Source organism: Melospiza georgiana, chromosome 6 (assembly GCF_028018845.1).
Source record: "Melospiza georgiana isolate bMelGeo1 chromosome 6, bMelGeo1.pri, whole genome shotgun sequence".
Taxonomy (NCBI): Eukaryota; Metazoa; Chordata; class Aves; order Passeriformes; family Passerellidae; genus Melospiza; species Melospiza georgiana.
This window is the reverse complement of record NC_080435.1, coordinates 22,831,102-22,851,367: the sequence shown is the minus strand read 5'-3', so window position 1 is coordinate 22,851,367 and position 20,266 is coordinate 22,831,102. Positions and strand designations below refer to the sequence as shown.

The 20,266-nt window shown below is 48.2% G+C and overlaps 1 protein-coding gene across 1 annotated transcript; it reads left to right on the top strand.

Annotated features, from left to right (window-relative positions):
• Window positions 1-5,885: 5,885 nt before the first annotated feature.
• FADS2 (fatty acid desaturase 2) lies at window positions 5,886-19,006 on the top strand. The gene is made up of 12 exons (XM_058027319.1): window positions 5,886-6,348; window positions 9,720-9,830; window positions 10,828-11,025; window positions 11,139-11,240; window positions 11,726-11,851; window positions 13,065-13,125; window positions 13,457-13,533; window positions 13,698-13,795; window positions 14,376-14,472; window positions 15,361-15,440; window positions 16,470-16,595; window positions 17,478-19,006. Exons 1-12 carry the CDS (start codon window positions 6,142-6,144, stop codon window positions 17,527-17,529), a joined length of 1,335 nt encoding a protein of 444 aa, XP_057883302.1. The 5' UTR covers window positions 5,886-6,141; the 3' UTR covers window positions 17,530-19,006.
• The last annotated feature ends 1,260 nt before the right edge of the window (window positions 19,007-20,266 follow it).

Sequence of the window (20,266 nt, the reverse complement as noted above, 5' to 3'; positions counted from 1 at the left end):
TTATATTCAGAACCGTGCAGTAATTATTTCAAATTATCTTTTTTTCCCATGATCAATTGCACAACAGAATATTTATCTTAAATGTAGTTGGTATTTATGATCTTTTATCATGAATACAGGGGGCATGCAGAGATCAGTTTTCTTTTTCCTATATTTGTTAAAAGCAAATAAATTCCATCTTCCTACACAAGTTAAACCTTTGGATACTTGCTTTGAGGGATCTTAACAGGCAAAAAGCACCACTAAACTTGATAAAATCCACTCTTGTTCCCTTCATGTGCTTCCTCTGGTTTCAGCAGCTATAAGGGCTGTTAATGCCTTATTAATACAAATTATACCGCAGCCCTTGGAATTTTCTTCCAAGCTCCTTCTGACATGAAATCCCATCCCTGGCTGTGATTGCTTTCCCCTCAGCAGATGATTCAAGACAAGCCATGGAGGCTCCTGGAATCACCAGCCCTAAGCAGGGAAGGTTTCTGTGTCCTGCCAGTTGCCAGCAGTGTTTGTTTGCCCTGCCCTTGCCCCACTCAGGATCTCAATGGGTGTCTCAGAGACAAGAACGGGATCTTTGTCATGAAAACTGCCAGGGAAAAACCAGCTGCTGTCATAGACTCACCAGCACTCTGCATCCAGCTGGGATTCCTGGCATCAATCCCTGCTGGAACACAATTCACCAGGTAAAATGAGTCCTTCTGTGCCCTGACTCCTTATTTTACCTTCACTGCTTCCACCTCTGTACCTGCTGTCAGCATCATGCTGTGACCCAGCTCCCCAGACTGCCAAAACCACCACCGTGAACCAAACCCACTACCATGAACCACCAGAAATCCAAAGGGAGGGAAGAGATGCTCTTTGGTTCACTCCTCTGATCAGCCTGCAAATCTGGTGACTGAGAATTGCCAGAATTTGGAGAAAATATATTAAAATTCCTTATTTCACTACCATGACTTGACTGGAACATGCTTTAAAATACCCAAGTGACCTGGGTGGTGAGGGATCACTAAATATTCACTAAATATTTGGGCATCTGGTGACCAAAGCAGTAATCAGGGAAAGAGAGAGATGAGTTGAAAGGATTGCAGTCTGTCTTCTCTCCTTTTAGAGAAAATTAGTTACAATGATGGATGGTGAGGTCTGAAACCACAGGGAAAAAAAAATAAAAGGAAAACAACAAATGCCAAAAAACAGTTTAAAAGGGCAGAGCCTAAAAGAAGACTCAGTTCTTGGCTTTGATTCAGGCTAAGAAAAGCTGAAGATTCCAGGCACAGGGGAATTGTGGTGGCATGATTTACAAGCTTCTGTCATCAGTGCAATTAAAACAGCCACATTGATGAAGCAAATGCAGCCGGAAACCACTAATTTAGTCACTGTGTTACTACCAGGGAAGAGCTTGACAGCTCCCTGTAACACCATTCCTACACCAGGCTTGGGATCCCCTGCAAGCATCTGTGTAACACCAGCAGAAGAGGAGAACTGGAAATATTGCCTTTATTCTTGCTGTATTATTGGGAATGAGCTGGAATACTGGAATAGGTTGGCCTAAATGAGTTAGTGGTGTACCCAGAACTCTTTGTTAGGGTTGCAAACACTTAATACCCACAATAAAGTCTTGATTTTCCATACAAACAGTATAACTTCATGGAATATTTGCTCAGTGCTCTGCTCTAATAACTCAACTGACTGATAAATGCAAAAGTGACTGTTTAGATGCAAAAAAGACTGAGATTGTGAGAAAGGAGAAGCACCCAGGAATTACTGTGTGTAAGGGAGGAGATAAAAATAAGCTTATTTTTTGTCATCAGGAGTCATAAATTCAGATTAGCAACTGAGGGAGTGAGGTGGTGATTGTTTAGAGTTCTACACTTTTGAAAGCAAAACCTGAGTAAGGAAAAAAAGGAAAGGATCTGATGATAATATGGGAATACCAGCAGGACTTTCACTAGAAATCATTACAAAACAGCATCAGAACAGAGCATTTATCTGCTTATTCCTGGCCTGCTGGAATTCCAGTGTCTGCTGCTGTCTGAGTGTGATTCCCTCCCCTGCTCCCCTGGCAGTTTGTGCCCTGACCCTGATAAACCCACGGGCAGCCCGAGATCCACCGCAGAATGTGGAATCCCTGCCAGCCATGGATCCCACACAATGGGGATTTCTGTTCCTTTGTTGGTTGTTTCCCTCTCAAAGTTCCTCAGCTGTCAGCCACTCTCCCAGGACTAGAGAAAAAGTGGAATATGTCAGAGTAAAAAAATATCAAGGAAATCTTTGGTAGCAGTTTGTTTTAAATGCATGGACTGCTACAGCATTCCCACCTAATCATTGGGTTCCCTCACCTCAGGCTCCAGCCCCCCATTCCCTGTCCAGCTGTTTCCCACTGTGTTAGAATTTATTATTCAATTTATTATTTATTTTTATGTTCAGAGCTTCTCAGCCTTTCCCTCTTGTGAAAGACAAAGAAAACCTGGGGTCCTTTCTCTCCTCACATGTATTTTTTTGGCAGAAAGGAAAAAGGTATCAAAAAGACTATTAAAGTATCAAAAAGTTTAAAGGTGCAGCTAAATCTGATTTTCACTGTGTTTTCCTCCCCAAACCCTCAGTTCCTGCCTTCTACCCCTTCAGAAAGCTGCTTTGTGTCTTTCCCCTGTTCACTGCTCTTTCCTGCTGCCTCCTTCTCCCACCAAGCCAAGATGCCTTGGAGCCATCTGGCCTTACCAAGTGGTAGGCCTCATACTATAAACTGGTGGAAAAGGAGGATTTTCCTGCATCCATGAGGATTGCAGCACAGCTACAGGGCATTTCCATGTGCTGGTGCCAGTCTGCATGCTGCCGTCAAAGTCTAGTCCTTTCTGAAAACCAAATTAAAATAAACTTATCAGACCTTGGCAAAAATAAACTTATCAGACCTTGCCTCCCACATAAAACTCCACAATGGGATGAGACAACAAACACAGAAAATGTTGTGGTTTTGCTACATTATTAAAGCGCTTTCCTCAGGGAAAAGGAATTTTCTTAACATTAAACCAATGCATGAGACAGTGTAAAGATACCTGAGCTACCAATTTTCCCTGCTTTTTCACCATTCCAGTCTACTCCAGTAAGAAATCCCTCACTGACTCATTAGCTGAAGAGCAGACATGCCACTTCTGCAAAAACTCTCCCACTTTTACATCCCCCCTTCCCAAACTTTGCTCCCTTTCACAATCCTCACCTTTTCTGCCCACATCTCGTGACTCTTTGGTTAAACTCAGGGCTTTTATGTCCCTCACACAAGCTCTTTGTGCTGCTAAAGCTACACCGGGCAGCGACCGCAGCCTTTCACCCACTTGGCCATAGAGCAGAGCCTGTTCTCCTCTCTGTGCTGGGGCTGGTTTGAGTCCCAGGAGCCAAAGAAAACTCGGAACAAGCCCTGCCTGAAGCCTGACAGCCTGGCTGGCTGTGCTGCAGGAGGCTGAGAGCAGCAGGGATTATTTCAGAAGCATCTTTCAATGGCTTGTCATTAAGTTATGGTGCAATTTTCCATGGGAAATATCCAGGTGGGGAGTTCTGGGAGCTGATTTTGATTCTTTGTCCATCTACAGGTAAATTCCAAAATGGAGCAACCTCCTTTTCAGCTTATTTCATAGAATCAACACAGAATCCAGGAATGGTTTGGGAGGGACCTTAAAGCTCATCCTATTCCAACCCCCTGCCAGGTTGGATGGGGCTTGAAGCGTTTCCACTGTCCCAGGTTGCTCCAAACCCCTCCAACCTGGCCTTGGAGACTTTCAGGGATAGGGCAGACACAGCTTCCCTGGGAAATCTGTGCCAGGGCCTCAGCACCCTTGCAGGGAAGGATTTCTTCCTGGGTTGTACATATGCAAGTGCATCTACAGGACTAAAATCCCAAAATTCAAAGAACTCAGTGAACTTTTCCCTCACCACAAGCAACAAGTTTCAGGTCCACCTTAATGTGGTGTCTGGCTGTAATTTAGTCTGATCCTTGTCACAGGGCTATTTTGAACCAAACTAAATAAAACTTGCATGTCTTAGCAAAACATTCCTGTCATTTCTGACTTTCCTCACCCCACACCACAGGCAAAGATTGTCTAACAGGCTGAAGCCATCCTGCAGCATTAACACCAGGCAGAAACAGAGGAAAGCTCTGACACGCCTTGGCACAAAGCTAAAGAGGAGAGATTTGGATAGGAAGAAATCCTTCCCTGTGGGGGTGGTGAGGCCCTGGTACAGATTTCCCAGAGAAGCTGTGGCTGCCCCATCCCTGGAAGTGTTCCAGGCCAGGTTGGATGGAGCTTGAAGAAACCTGGGATAGTGGAAGATTTCCCTGTCCAAGGGATTGGAACTGGATGAGCTTTAAGGTCCTTTCCCACTCAAATCCTTCTGTGATTCTATGGTTAACCCTGTGGGTTCCTTCCCCTGCTCTGCCACTACAGAAAGGATTAATAATCCTCCCACTTATTCATGCAAAATAATGACTGGAAAAGATTCCTATCACCAGGAAACTGGGGATCATACCTGCCCTGGAAAGTGGCCACAGGTCCTCTCAGAGGTAAGCAAAGCCTCAGGGAAAGAGGTCTGTGTTGTTTTTTTCCTTGCCACACCACACCTTGCATAACCTAACGCAGGAATTGTGTACAATAAGGTGCCCCACGGCAAGGAAAAGATGGCAAAGATGCCATTATCCCACCTGTCAATAAAAGCATGGCCTGGAGCAGCAGAGCTCAACCAGCTCTGCCTGTGCCACAGCAAAGCTGTGAAACCTGGCAGCCACCAGCGGCAGCCTGGCAAAAACAGAGCAAAACAATGAAGATTTCAGGCAGAACAGCAATAGCTCCTTTCTGAGCTCAGCAGGGAAGAGTGGGGTGAGAAGTCTGGGGGAGGGTAGGCAGAAAGAGGAGGAAAAAGCAGGGAAAAAAGGTAGGAAAAAGAGGGGGGAAGGAAAAGGGTAAAAAAAGAGTAAAAATAGAAAAAATGTTTAAAAAAGAGTAAAAATGGTAAAATAGTAAAAGGAGAGGGGAAGGAGGAGAAAAGGGTGGAAAGAGGGGAAGCAGGAAGAGGGGTGAAGGGAAAAAAGAGGGAAAAGGAGTGGAAAGGGAAAAGGCAGGAAGGGGAGAAGGAGAGGAGAAGGGAGGAAAAAGGGGGCAAGAGGGAAGAAAAGGGGAAAGAGATGACGAAAGGGGGAAAGAGGAAAGAAAGGGAAACAGAATAAAGGGGGAAAGGTAGGAAAAGTAGGAAAGAGAAGAAGAAGGAAAAGGGGGATAAAGGGAGGAAAAAGAGAGGAAAGGAGGGAAGTGGGAAAGGTGGGGAAGGGGAGGGAGAGAAAATGAAGGAAGGAAGAGAGGGCAAAAAAGGAAATGAAGAAAAAAAAAGAAAACAGGGAAAAGGAATGGAGAAAAAAAGAAGAGGAAGGGCAAGAAAAATAACGCGGGAAAAGGAAAAAAACCGGCGGGTACAGCTCTTTACATCAGGAGCCAAAAAATCTCGAGGACACGAAGCTGGGAGCGGGAGGAGGAGGAGGCGAGGGGCTGCCGTCCCCCGGCGGTCCCGGCCCGCAGCCGCTTCGAAAGATCGGTCCGGGCCAATGGGCGGGAGCGGGAGGGCGGCGGGACAGCCGGGATTGGCGCTGGGGCTCGGCTGATCCCGCCGGGAGAGCCCCGGCACCGGCGGGGGGGCGGCGGCCAGAGGGGCGGCGGGCCCGGCAGGGGAGGAGCAGCAGGAGGCTGAGTTTGGGGAGGGGGGCGATGCCGGGAGGGAGGAGAGTGTCTGGGAGAAAGGATGATGCCGGGAGAGGGAGGGCATGCCGAGGGAGGAGAATGCCCGGGGAGGGATGCCCGAGAGGGGGGTGCGAGGGGGCGTGTGGGTGGAAGGGGCCGAGCTTCCCTCCAAACACAGGGCTATGTGCGAGGATAAAGTGCATCAGTGCGGGGACAGCCAGCCTAGGGGGCACTTCCGAGCAGGCGGAGAGAAGCAGAAACAAAGAGAAGGGAGGACATGAGCGAAGGCGAAGGGAGGGAGCAGGGGATCAGCTGAGTCCAATCCCGACAGGAAAGCTCTTCCCCTCCGGCACAGCCCCGAGAGGCGCAGGGACGGCTTCTCCCCCCTGCTCTCCCGCTCTGGTCAAGAAGACACAAAGAATCGAGCGGCCCCATGGGGAAAGGGGGTGAGCAAGGGGGGGACTCGGGGGAGCCGGCGGCGCAGATCCGCTTCTACACCTGGGAGGAGATCCAGAAGCACAACCTGAGGACGGACAAGTGGCTGGTGATAGAGCGAAAGGTTTATAATGTCACCAAGTGGGCAAAGAGGCACCCGGGGGGCCAGCGAGTCATCAGCCACTGCGCCGGCGAAGATGCCACGGTAAGGAGCGACCCCCGCGGCTCTCCCGGCTCCAGCAGCATCCTCTGACAGCTCCTTCCCTCCCCGAGGGCAGCCAGCTGCTGCTGTCCCCTGTCCCCATCTCCCCAACACCTGCTGGACACCCGGCTCAGCCCTCCCGCTGCTCCCAGCTCGGTTCAAGCCGATGCAGGTCCCCCCACGATGGGTCGGTAGGGATTGCTCTGCTTAAATCCTGCTGGTTTGCCTTTGTCTCCTGCTTGTGTCGTGCCTGGAGCCCTGAATTCAGGAGCAAAGTGTCCCAAATGTCCCCTTTTCCAGGGGGAGCTTGTGACATGCAGAGTCACGCAGCCAAGCACAGGGAGGGTTAAACAGAGGCCAGGCTGTGTCTCAAAGTTGCTTCTGTGAGGAGGCTTTAAAACAAGGAGCTTTTTAGCATTTTTTTTCCCCAGGAGCAAATTCTCTGGAGAATTTGGTTACAGGTTGCTACAGAAAAGAGGAAAAAAAAAAAAAACAAACCAGCAAACCATTTGCTGCTGCTCCAGCTGCTCCTTCGCTGGGTTCAGCCACCTCTCAGGTTTCAGTCAAAGATAAGAAACCAAACAACAACAAAAAAAAACCCCAACCTTGAAACAGGAACAAATTAGAAATAAATTGTTTGTTGTCTGGGGTTTCCCTCAAAACCACCTTCCTCAGAAGTGCATCCAGAGAGCATGTTCTCCCTTCAGGGCATGTTAATGAAATCCAAGCAGCCTCAGAGCTTGGAGAGCCCAAGCAGGAACAGGAACTGCTGGTCTCCCACGGCTCCCGACACCTTGGCAAGGAGGAGGCTCCATGTGCGACAAAATTTTTTGGCAGAACCTTCTCTTTCCATCAGCCCCCATTTCCCTGCGTCCAGTGGGTATTCTCCATTCTTTTCCTTTGAAGCACTGAGCTGCATTTTGGCCCTTCTGTCCCTTTGCAGTAAATCCTCTGAATGAGTAGCTTTCTCCCTCAGAAAGATGGGCCACGTTTTGTTTTCAACTGCTTAAACCCAGAGCTGCTGAAACAGGAGGAGTTTGACTCCTATCCCCAAGAATTTAACTCCAGTATCTCCATTAGCAACCAAAAAACATCTGTTACTGCAGAATCCTTGAAAGGAGGCTGAAACACAGGTTGGTGGTTCCAGGATTGCTGGTTCTCCTCCCAGCAATACAGGTTACACTGCATCCCACACTCCATGAAGGCATGGCCTTAAAAATGCTCTGAAATTGTTAAATCACCACTCTGAGCACTACATCAGGATTGGCATCAGTTTTGCAGCTTCCCTCTGGTGAACAACCATTTGCAGCCAGAAAATCCTCTCTCATTCAGGGGGAGAACCCTCTGTGGGTTTAGATTGGATTTTAGGAGGAAATCCTTCCCTGTGAGGATGCTGAGGCCCTGGCACAGGTTGCCCAAAGAAGCTGTGACTGCCTGCAAGTGTCCAAGGCCAGGGTGGGTGGGGTTTGGAGCAACCTGGTCCATGGAAGGTGTCCTTGCCCATGGCAGGGGAGTGGAATGGGATGATTTTTGAAGTCCCTTTCAGCACAAACCATTCCATGAGTCTCTGATTTTTTTAAACACAACATCTGAGTCTGGGCCAACCTGTTCTGGTGTCACCTCATGCACAGAACACAAAGGCAGGGACACTTTGCAGTGTCTCTGTCCCAGAAGTGTTCAGGGGTGTAAAAGAAAATCCTTGTGCTGACTGCTGTAAACACTCCCAATGCTCAAGTGCAGCTCATATCTCAATTACACAAAGCTTTTTTCTCACGAAAAGCAGCTGGAATAACTCCCATATCCCATAAAACACTTCGGCTTATTTGGTCAGTAGATCACAAAGTTGGGAGGTCAAGTGCCAATATCACACAGCATTTCCTAGGGATTATCTTTTCCCTTAAGCTTTTTATCTCCTGCAGTACAGAACTGAGAACAATTCCAAAATTCAGGAACTCTCTTATATTTGGGACCTATTAGTACAGGAGCTTAATAAGATAAACATAACAAAAATCCAATCCTTCCATCATTTGCAGGATCTCCAGGCAGTAAGCACCCAATCAGATCTCCAGACTTTTTTATTCCCAGCAGTTAAGAAGCATTAAAAAATATTGATTCAGTATTATTTTTTGTGTCACCCTCTCTCTTCCCCTTTTTTTTGTTTTCACCCAAAACTGCAGAGCCTTGCAGTAGATACAGTCTACTTCCCCCCTCATTCTGCTTTTCCTTCCTCTTTTACATCTTCTACAAATTGTTTCAGAGAGAGAAACAGGGAACCAGAGTCAACATTTCAGTGATCCATTTCTGGGTCAACTTCCCAGGTGACAAATTTCAATTGATTTTGGAGGACTTTGGGCCCGAGGTTGTTGTCTGGTATTTTTGAACTCCAGATGGAGGGCAGCTCCCAGAAGGGTCAGCTGGACACAGGGAGCACTTTCCAGCCTGCCCTTTGTCTTTAGAGCCAGGAGGGAAATATAAGTTGGTCACTACAACTGTTAGGCAATGGGACAAAGGTGGAAAGGCTGGAGCACGGTTCCCCTCACTCCTGTTTTTAATGATTTTTTTCCATACTCTCTTAGCTCTTCATGGAACCAATCTTTCCTGTTCTCCCAGGTGAATTCCAAGAGCTGACTCCAGTTCTGTGCAGTGAGGAAAGGGCAAGGACAGAGTGAGGGTTTCTGTTCTGGGTCGGCTTTCTGTCCCTGCTGCTGTCCTTGGGGTTAAAATTCCGGCTGTGCCATGTGAAAGGATCTGGCCAAGATCCCACTACGAGCTTCAGGCACCTGTGGGGTACAGGTGGACAGAAATATGTGGAAAGGGGAAGGAACAGAGAAAAAGAAGAGCCAGATAAACTCGTGAATGCCAGGATCAAAAGGACTCCACAAATAAGGCATTATTCTTCTGAAAAGTCACCAGTTTTTCCTCAGCTGTTTTACAGCTGGAATCTCTAGGCCTGGCCAAAACACTCAGGAATATTTTTCGTGTTTGCAGTCACATCCAGCTTCAGTGACCAGTCAGCCCCTCTCCTGACTTGCCTCCAGGAGCAGACTTTCCAAGGGTATTTATATCCTAGGAGGGATTTGCACAAATTCCCCTCTGCCTACCTTCTAAGGGAATTAACAGGATTTAAGTATTTAGTTGCTTAGAAAGAATTTCTCGAGGTGCCTTTCACCATATGGCTGGATGCCATCCCAGGTCTCACCATTCCCAGCACAGCAAATTCATCAGTGGAATTAATGTCCCAAAAAGTGAACCCAGAGCTGGAGGTCACCTGGCCCCCTTTTCCACAACTGCTGGGGGTGGGTGGGAATGACACAGTGAATAGGAAGCACATCTTACTCCTGGATCTCACTGAGTTCCTCCTGTTTCCACTCCAGGATGCATTCCAGGCCTTCCACATCAATCCCACCTTGGTGCAGAAGTTTCTCAAGCCCCTGCTTATTGGAGAACTCGCTCCAGGGGAGCCCAGCCAGGACCGAGACAAAAATGTGAGTATTAATTCCTCAGCTGGGGCTCAGGCTGCCTATTTCCACCATTCTTTCCCTCTTGGGATGCTCTCCAGAGAGGGAGAGGAGTTCTCAGTGACTGAACATCTCCATGTAGAGTATTTTCATCCTATCATGGATTCGAATATGTGTGGAAAGAGGGGTGACACTTTTGGCTGTACAAATATTTTCTTTCCCACAGAGCCACCAACAGCCAATTTCTGGCAGCCCATTCCAGGCACCCAGGCTGGACTGAGCCCATCCTGAAGGGAAATGGGAACTGAGACAGGTGGAATGGGAAATGTGCACCAGCCCTGGTGACTGTGGTCCCTTCTTGCTGCTCCTTTGCTGGTGACCAAGCTGCAAAACACAAGTCCCCAGATGTCCCATTTTGGTGGCCTTGCTAAGGAGCAGCAGCCTCTGCCCATCCTCAGGGCAGCTCTGTATCCCTGCTCATCCATTATTCAGGCCCAGAGCATGGCACAACTGGCTCTGCCCAGGAAACTCAATCCTGCCCCGTTGTTTGTGGCTGGCCATGATTGTGCTATATCTGTGTCACTCACAATAGAGGGGACAATGCTGGCCCCCAGTGACCCAGGAGTGCCCCTCATGGATGGCTGCACAGGAGCTGGCCCACGGATTGAATGGATGACGGGTGATAGTGGGTGTTCATTATCAGAGCTCTGGAATTAGGCACAATAGCACTGAATTCCCTCTTGCTCCAGCTTCTCCTTAGTGCTTAGGAAGCTCATTCAGACAGGAGCCATCAGGTGATGTGACACTCAACAGAGCTTGGATTACTCACTCTCTTGGCTCCAAGTCCAAAAGGTCAGGATGTGGGCTCAGACCAGCCAGGATGTTTATTCATAGGGATACAGGGCAAAAAGCTGGAATATAGAGCCAGGGAACTTGGCATGGAGCTCATCCTTCCTCCATCCACCCCACAACTCAGCCAGGCTCACTCCCAAGCCTCACCCTGCTCTTGCCTGTCCTGTTGCAGTCCCAGCTGGTGGAAGATTTCCGGACCCTGAGGAAGACAGCAGAGGACATGAACCTGTTCCAAGCCAGCCCCTTGTTCTTCTCCTGTTACCTGGGACACATCATTGTCATGGAAGTTTTGGCTTGGCTCATGATTTCCTACTTTGGGACCGGCTGGATCACAACCCTCATCCTTGCCTGCATCCTTACAACTTCCCAGGTGACAAAGAGAGATCTTCCTCACACTGACAATGTGCCCTCCATCTGCATTTCTTTCCTGCTTAGCTCTGATTCTCAATAGCTTCTTAACTGTTTGATTTCTCCCTGTCCCAGGCCCAGGCGGGTTGGCTGCAACATGATTTTGGACACCTCTCTGTCTTCAAGAAGTCTTCCTGGAACCACATCGTCCACAAGTTTGTCATTGGACACCTGAAGGTAAAGGGAATTATGGAGCCAGGGAATTCTGGGGATGCATCACTTTGTCTGGGGCAGAGTAGGAAAGGGAGGCTCTCAACCTTCCCAGAGTGAGCAGAGGCACAAAATAAGTTGGTGACCATTGCCCATGGAGCGACCTGGGCTAGAGGAAGGTGTCCCTGCTCATGGCAGGGGGTTGGGACTGGATGAGCTTTAAAGTCCCTTCCAACTCAAAGCATTTCAGGATTTTCTGGGAAGACACAGTGACCTGTAACTCGCTCAGAGTGTGTTTATTCTGTGTTCTTTCAATATGGATGATCCTTAGGGATCCCTCTGCAAGCAGCAGTCTCATAGCAACCAACAACTCCACCACTCCCTGCTTGCTGCTCTTTCCAAAGCAAATCCCACAACTTGACTCTCACCACTTTAGTCCCTATAAATGATTGGGTACTCCCACCTTGGGAGCAGCTCTCCATGGATGAAAACTCCTCGTTCTCCTTGCCCAGGGTGCCTCTGCAAACTGGTGGAACCACCGCCACTTCCAGCACCACGCCAAGCCCAACATCTTCCAGAAGGACCCAGATGTGAACATGCTGCACATTTTTGTCCTGGGAGACACACAGCCCGTTGAGGTAAGGAAAAGTGGGGAAAACATGGAAAACTACTGTCTGAGAGGGCCCTGAGAGTGGTTGCGCAAATCCAGGAGTTGGCTCCCACTGTTAGACATGACTTACACAGGCAGGACTTCCAGGAATGCTAGAAAGGAAATGCTTAATCCAGGGATTTCGTCTGGCTACGTGGTCTGACAGCAGTTTGGAGCCAACCCTTGGGCTGAGGAGCAGCACTGACTACTAATTCCCAGTCCATTTCCTGTGCTGACCACAGGAGAAAGTGTCTTGGGTTACCTCGGGAAAAATGATGCAGATGGGGCTGGAGAGAAAGCAAAAAGCCACTAAAGGCCACTTCATGCTGCTGGCTTGAGGTACCAACATGAGGGTGAATACAGTGTTCCTCAGTATTCCAGCAGGAGCATTTCAAAACTGACCTTCCATTTCCATAGCAAATATCTTCCAGCATCAAGTGATTTTAATTTTAGTTCTATCTACCCCTCCAGAGCCAAAACATTTACTGCTTGTTTATAAAAACCTACCCAAAACACTTAAATCATGGTGTTTTAACAGTGGAACAAGGATTTCTAGTTTTAAAAACAAAACCCCAAGAATAGGGGCAAGCAGCAAAGACAACACAGGGAAATAAAACATTAAAAATAGTTTCTCCGACAGATTTTGTATTATTGAGAAAGCAGACCATGGTTCTATTACTTAAAGGAAAACCTAAACATTTATGATAACAAGGAAAAACTGGATTTCCACCTCAAAATATCTGATATTAGGACAGAAACAGTCTATCCCAATATTCTCATATTGGTACAAAAATCATTTTCCAAATGATGCCAAGCACACAGCCTTGCAGAGCTCAGCCCAGAGAGAATAATGTGCCTGATTTATTGGTGTTACAAGCCTTTCCTTCCAAAAAATCAGACTTTATGCCTATCACATTCATATTAGTAAAGATGGAGGTGCTGGCAGCTCTTCTCAGAGACACAGGGATGGCAGAAGGTGAAGTTCATCAAAATTCCATCAAGTAAATAGAAACCATCTTTAAAAATTGAGTTTACACCTAACAGTGACAAAGTTAGGACATTTAATCACTCTGAATCTCTTCTTACCCACTTGTGGGAATTCAGTCAAAACTCCCTGGTCAATAAATTAAGAATTGCAGAGAATCTGCTTTTACCTGGGAATGTCCCAATCCCAGGCTGAGCTGTCTCTTTGTGTCCTGCAGTATGGCAAGAAGAAGCTGAAGTACCTGCCTTACAACCACCAGCACGAGTACTTCTTCCTCAGTGAGTATCCACCCTCCTCCCTTCCCTTTTCCTGGAATGCCACTTGTCCTTTCCAGCCCTCACTGTGTGAGCAGAGCAACTCCTCAAATCCCAACTCATCCCACCCTTCCTCAGGACCCTGTGCAGGTCCCAGAATCAGCTCAGGGATATCCAAGCACCTGGAACATTGCCTCATACAGCAAGGGAATGTAAAACAGCTGAGGCTGGGAATAACCTCCATGTGAGAGGCTCCATGGAAAAGCTGCATGTTCCCAGTTCCATGGAAGCAGTCCCTCATGTCACACACCTCCCCACCCCTCTGATGGCCAAACCATTTCCCTTTGCCTTGCAGTCTTCCCACCTCTGCTCATCCCTGTGTATTTCCAAATCCAAATCATCTCGACCATGATCAAGCGCAGGTTCTGGGCGGTGAGTGAAACATTCCCTCCATCCTTACGGGGTCTGGCTGGAAACTGGAGCAGAGAGGGAGGCTAGGGGGCAGGCAGGAATTACTCAGTGTTCCAAACATCACCAGCAAGGACACATTATCCAAGATGGGCAAAGTGATGCCTGGGGGTTTCTCTGTCCTCCAGGACCTGGCCTGGGCCATCAGCTACTACCTGCGCTATTTCATCACCTACATCCCGTTCTACGGCGTCCTGGGATCCCTGTGTCTCCTCACGTTTGTCAGGTAGGGCATCCAGGGCATCCCTGCTGCTCTCCCATCCTCCCAGTGCTGTTTGAGCCTGGCCTCAGCTCTGCTGTGTCCCACTGCTTCTCTTCCCTGTCAGCATCTCCGAGTTCCAGCTCCTCTGGCACTCTCCGTGCACCTTCCCCTGCCCCGTGATGGTCCTGCCAGGATTCCCCTGCCTTTCCTCATTCCCTGTTCCCACACACTGCTGACCCCACTTTGGTCATGGCTGGACCCTCCCAGAGTGCCTCATCCCACCTTCTTTCCAGCAGATTGTAGAGGTAATTCTGTGCATGCTCCAAGTCCGAAATCAAGCTGGAAAACTTATCAGAACCAGCCCATTATTCCCAAAATATTTGAAGAAACTCAAAGTGCAAGAGAAAAAAAAAGCAAAACTGCAAAATTCTGCAAAAAACAGAATCATCTGCTTCTGCAGAAAACAAGCCTGGAACAAAGATGATTCCAGGCAATTCCTTGTCAACATCCATCCAAGTCTCTGCTGCTCCCTGCAAACCCCACTTTAATTACCTGATGTCCCCGTGTCTGATAGAAGTTCTCACGATTTTTCCTGGTTTTGCAGGTTTCTAGAGAGTCACTGGTTCGTGTGGGTCACCCAGATGAATCACATTCCAATGGAAATTGATTCTGAGAAGCACAGAGACTGGCTGAGCTCCCAGGTAACTGGGAGGGGAGAAAATCACCCCTGACTCACCCCAAAATGGGATTTACTCAAAGAGTATGAGAGTTACCACCACCCCTTACTAGAATAGAGTTGTCCTGTCCATTACTTTTCCCATAAAGATGTTCTTCCCAGAGCCAGCAGTGCTGGGGAAAGACATGGAATTCCAAAGGTCTGCAATTACTTTGACAATCAAAAGGTTACCTGCTCCTGTGGTGAGTGAAGCTGGATGTGACTGCAAATCCAAAAAACATTCCTGCATATTTTGGCCAGGCCTGTAGATCCCAGTAACAAAACAGCCGAGGAAAATATGTTGACTCTTCATTTTGGAGCCTGCCTTTGTCCTTTTGTTCTGGAAGATGAGTGATTGAGTTCTCTCTTTCCTCTTCTTTATTCTAGAACCATATTCTTGATATTTTAGAAGTTCTATCTCCCTGCAAATCCAAGTAAAATGTGTGAGGGAGGAACCCTATTAAAAATTTGGTTGAATTTTAAGAATATTAAGAAAAAATATCTAATTTTAATGATCATTAATGGCAAGAATACCTAAGAAATAGTCTGAGAATATCACACTTAAGGCAAACTGAGCAATAACTACATGGTGATGGGGAAGCTTTGTGTCCATGTTCCTCCTGTTTTCCACATTGGTACTGCTGTCAATCCTCTGAATTCCAATGGGAGAGGCTGAGATTTAGGAATCTGGGCTTGGGCTGCTACATCACCAGTTAGAGTTTGATTACCTGAGGCCCTGAGGAAAGATTAAAACTCCCCTTGCTACACCCAGCCACGGCAGGCTCTGCACTCCCAGAGCTCAGGGAAGAGGAATTTCACCCTGATTTTGGGATGAGCCACCCCTAACCCTCACAGCTCCCTCTCTCCCTGGCAGATGGCAGCAACCTGCAACATTGAGCAGTCCTTTTTCAACGACTGGTTCACCGGGCACCTGAACTTCCAGATCGAGCACCAGTGAGTACAGGGCTGGGATGGCACTGCCAGCTTGTCCCAGCCCAGGGGAGGGAATGATGGGCTGGGGAAGGATTGTATGCCCAGGAAATAGAGTTCCAGACTACACAGGCATGGAAGATGTGGCTGCCCCATCCCTGGAAGTGCTCAAGCCCAGGCTGGATGAGGCTTGGAGCAACCTGCATTAGTGGGTGACCCTGCCATGGTGGGGTAGGAACTGAATGAGCTTAAAGATGCCTTCCCACCCAAACCGTTCCATGATAGTGTGCTTCTCTTACAGCCATGACATTTTTCTCTCTTGCTTCAAAGCTTTCACGCTCACAGCCTTAATTTAGGGTTTAATTAGGAGTTGTTGTTATGCATCTACCAGTTGCAAAGGCTGTGGGCTCAAATCCCAAGCATCCACCTCAGAAAACTCCCCTCCCCCAAAGTATTCCAGTGTTTTATAGAGTGTGGGACTATGTAGGATGCTGGGTACCAGATTCCAGAAAAAATACGGAAAACAGGGCCATATGGACAGTCTGTTGCCAATGGCAACAGCAAATGTAAAAGAAATGGCTTTTAGGGTGAGGCTGGCTGGTTTGGGAGCCAGCTTAGGAAATCTCCATGGAAGAGCATAGGGCAAGGTGCCCCCACAATCCTTCTTTACCTGCTTCCACAGGTGAAAAAGCAGTTCACTGGGAATTCAGTTCAGCAAGAAACAATTATTGCCAGAGGAATGGTCGGCCATCTCTGAGGCTGTTCCCTCACTCCCACTGCCCTCTCATTGCAGTCATGTCCCTTCTTGCACAAACTAGCTTTCAGTGTGTCCTGAGCATGGCTTTGCTTTGAGGCAGGGCAGGAAATCAGTTTTCACCATCTCCTTGAGACAGAGGAGTGTAAAGCAGGGGTGTCTCTGTGCCTCCTTCCCTTGTTTGTGCAGTTTGAGGAGGAGGCACCAACGATGAGCCCCTGAGGATGTGGATCCTAATGCCCAGCCCTTGTCACTTGTCTCAAGAGTTTTCTCAGCTTTGTTTTCTCTCTCGTCTCCAGCCTGTTTCCAACAATGCCACGGCACAACTTCTGGAAGGTGAAGCCTTTGGTGAAGTCTTTATGTGCCAAGTATGGAGTCCACTATGAGGAGAAGCCTCTCGGGAAAGCGTTCGTAGACATCGTTGGGTAAGGCCCTCCTGAGCCCACTGCAGCTCATTTTTCAGGGACACATGATATTTTCTAGCACAGAGAATCTAGCACACAGCAGACCTTTCAGAAATTTGTGTTGTTGCTGTCAAAGTACCAAACACTTGACCTTTAGACAGGTACAAACCTGATTGTGGCATTTGGGGACATGGTGGCTCAGCAGTGCTGAGGTTGATTTTAGAGGGCTTTTCCAACCCTAATGATTCTGATTTTTATATAACCCTGCTCTGACAGCTGGTGGCTCCTGCTGTTGGGAGTTGCTAGCATATCTCCTGCTGCAAAGTGAGATGAATCAAAGGGAAACTGGTCAGGTTACAGCCCCTGCTGTGTCCCCTGAGAGCTCTGCCAGCAGCAACAGGCAGTTCCCTACAGGCAGGGCTGGAGAGGATCTAACAGTCCTTGTCAGCAGCCTCGGTGTTGATGTTGCTGTCTCAGTTCCTCTTAGGGGAATAATTCATGGCAGGGAACATGAGAAAGCTCTGCAGTTCAGGCACCTCCTGCACAAAGCAGGATTGAAGTGGGGTGCCCACAGTGGGCAGGAGAGCTGGCTCCAAACCTGCTTTTGTCCCCAAATCTGGTTAGGACAGGGCCACACGGCACCAAGGCACAGTGGAGTGAAGCCTGGAGGCTCCCAGGAGAACTTACAGCCCCTTCCAGTGCCTAAAAGGGCTCCAAAGGAGCTGGAGAGGGACTTTGGACATAGATCTGAAGTGACAGGAGCAGGGGAAATAGCTTCACACTGACAGAGGGTGGGTTCTGTGAGTGTGATCCTGTGATTGATATTAAATTCAGTAACAGCCTTCATTGCAGGAAAAACACAACAGAACCAAGATTCCCAAACTTCTCCTTTTCTTCCCACAGGTCCCTCAAGAAATCTGGAGATCTCTGGCTGGATGCTTATCTCCATAAGTGATCATGAATCTTTCTGGGGAGGTGTGAGTGACCGGGAGGGAGAGGGGGGACGTGGGGGGGGATTCACACTTGTGTCTTTTACTCTCAGATCTCAGTCTAAATCCAGGGTTGGAGGGGAGTTCCTGTCTTGCCAGCTGCTTCTGGTGCAGGCCCTGTTCAATCCACACAGATTTAAAATGTGCTCCAGAGGGTGGAAAGCAAGGCCAGCAGTGCAAATGTTTAAAAAAGGGGCATTAACATCTGACCTTGACCTTCTTTTCACAAGATTTGCTCTCATTCTGCCTAAACCACACAAACCCCGATTCACACCTGGGAGTTTTTGGCCTCAGTGAATGTTTGTGATCCAAGGACACCCCAGTCAGCTCATGCCTCTTTCCCATGTTTGTGTGGAAGAGGAATCACATCCCACAGCACTGGCAGCTGCTCCCAGCCCTATCCAGAGCCCAGCTCCCTCCTTTCCCTGCCTCCCCCCTTTCTCTAACTGTAGCATCCCTTTAGTGCAAGCTGTGACCTGGCCCTGTGCAGCTAACCCCTAACCACAGCAGGGTTAACGCAGCCGTGTTTTTAGGGTCAGCCCCTCTTCCCAGGGGTCTGTAGAAGATTTCTGGGTTTAAGCAGCAAAAGGTCTCCTTTAGGAGAGGGTCTGTTTTCTCTTTAATGAGCAGCAGGTCTGGCACAGCGTCAGTAAATCACACAAAAGACCAAAACAATCAAACCAGCAAAACGTGCTAATTGCTCCTCAGTGCTCCAGGGGAACCACAAACGGCCTTTTCACCATCCTGCCCTGCAGAAACCCAGAGTTCTGCCTGTCTGCACATGCCTGGCATGGCACCCAGCCTCTTCCTGCCTGCCCGAGGCCAGGAGCCATGGCACTGTTCACCCTTCCCTTGGGAACAATCGCAGGAGAAAAGGAGTTCTCCCTGCAAAAGGAGGAGCTGCTCAAATCCCAGCTGGAATCAGCCCTGCCCAGGCTGTGCTGCTGATCAGAGACCTTTGGAGAACCCTCTTACAAGCTGTCTAAAACTCCATTTTCTGCCCACCACCTAATTACCAAAATTCACTAATGGCTTATCAGGAGATATGGTTGGACAGTTTCCAGGTGCTTCTGGAACAGGTGACCTGACCCCAAATAAATCCAGGGGTTCAGGTTCAGCTGCAACACAACAGAAGAGATATCTGGTTTAGGACAAAGGGCCATGGTTCCAAAAGCAGCCTCCAGCTCCAGCATCTGCCTCAGTGCTCCCTGGAAACACCAGGAGGGAGACTCTGGTAACTTTGCACGGCTCATTACTTCCCTCAGCTCTGAAACTGGATCCTCTCTGTCAAATCCTTGAATCCTAGCAGCATCCCACAGAATCAGCAAGGTGCTTCATCATGAATAGAGACAACTCTGGGACTGCGGCCAGCATTGCAAAAAAAAAAAATAAATGTATTCCCTCCACACCCTCTTTGGAGAATAAAATGAGATTTTATCTTTGCTTACCATGGGGAATTTAGCATCTTGCAACTTCAGCAAGTAATGTTTAAGTTTGTAAAGGGCTTGTTCTGGGGGTCTTGCTCACCCAAGTGCCAGCAGGAATGTTTAGGGTGAAAAGCTACATAAGCAACATCCTTCTGGATGCTGTGATTTCCCAGGCAGGTAGTAAGGAGCTCTCCTTTGGCTAACCTCATCAGGACTGCCTTAATTTGTGCATCCCTTCCTTGAATGTACCTCACTGTGCTCCAGCAAGGATGACCACGAGCACAGTGGCATCAGCAGTGCAAGCTTTTAAATATCCAGCTGCTTCTTCTGACAGCCCTTGGGGCTTTTTGTCTTATTTCCAGAGCAGATGTGTTCCTCCTTAGCCCTGCCACCTTCATCTCTTCTCACTTTTCTTGGGAAGCTGTTTGGGTTGATCTTGGGGAAGTATCAGCTGCTAGGCAAATGGGCATTTTTTCCCTAAAAAACTTATTATTTTTCTCCTTCCAAAAAAATCCCAGTTTTCTCTCTTGGAATTTGAGCTGTTTTCTATGTGCCTTGATTCCTTGTTGACACTCCATCCCTGCAAGTGTTTCAGCCCAGGCTGGATGAGGTTTGGAGCAGCCTGGTCTCGGGAAGGTGTCCCTGTCCATGGCAGGAGGGTGGAATTGGATGATCTTTATTGCCCCTTCCAACCCAAGCCATTCCAGGATTCTACAAGCTCTCCCCTCTTTAACTGGAGCAGGTCAAAGAGCCCTGAAGTCTGGATCAATCTGCTTTGTTATCATTGTTCTCCAAGTGAAATTAGGCTTATCTGGAGATATTCCAGAAGTTTCAGTAAGACTGGAAATGTAGATGGATATAAACTTCCCATGAGCTTTGTCTCCAACAAGGCAGCAATGAGTGAGACATGAGCAGATTAAAATCTGCCATCAAAATGACTGAAACACAGAATTTTCAGCACAGCTTTGCCCAGCTTTCTGAGGACTCTTAACTAACCAGTTTCTCTGAAAATAATGAGGTGAAATCTTGTCCACTGTCTCACTTGATAAAGGTCATTCATTTGCACTGTAATGAGACACAAACATGGAAAAAAAAAAACCCAACCCCTAAGCCAGTATGAGGTGCTGGGAGCCTGCCAGGGTTTATTGAACCCAGCTACACACATGGCAATGGGGAGCTGGAAACACAGAGCTGGTTTCAGGGCAGAGAATCAAACAACAGCCAGGGAAGGACTGGATTTGTTTTCCTCACTCAATGTGGGGGACTGGAGTAGGAG

What these genes read in the sequence shown, in the direction of transcription:
- FADS2 (XM_058027319.1), top strand. Translation starts at nt 6,142, where the DNA reads ATGGGGAAAGGGGGTGAGCAAGGGGGGGACTCGGGGGAGCCGGCGGCG. An exon ending in TCAAGCGCAGGTTCTGGGCG is followed by an intron (nt 13,534 to 13,697) that starts GTGAGTGAAACA and finishes TCTGTCCTCCAG; the next exon opens with GACCTGGCCTGGGCCATCAG. An exon ending in GAGACTGGCTGAGCTCCCAG is followed by an intron (nt 14,473 to 15,360) that starts GTAACTGGGAGG and finishes TCTCCCTGGCAG; the next exon opens with ATGGCAGCAACCTGCAACAT.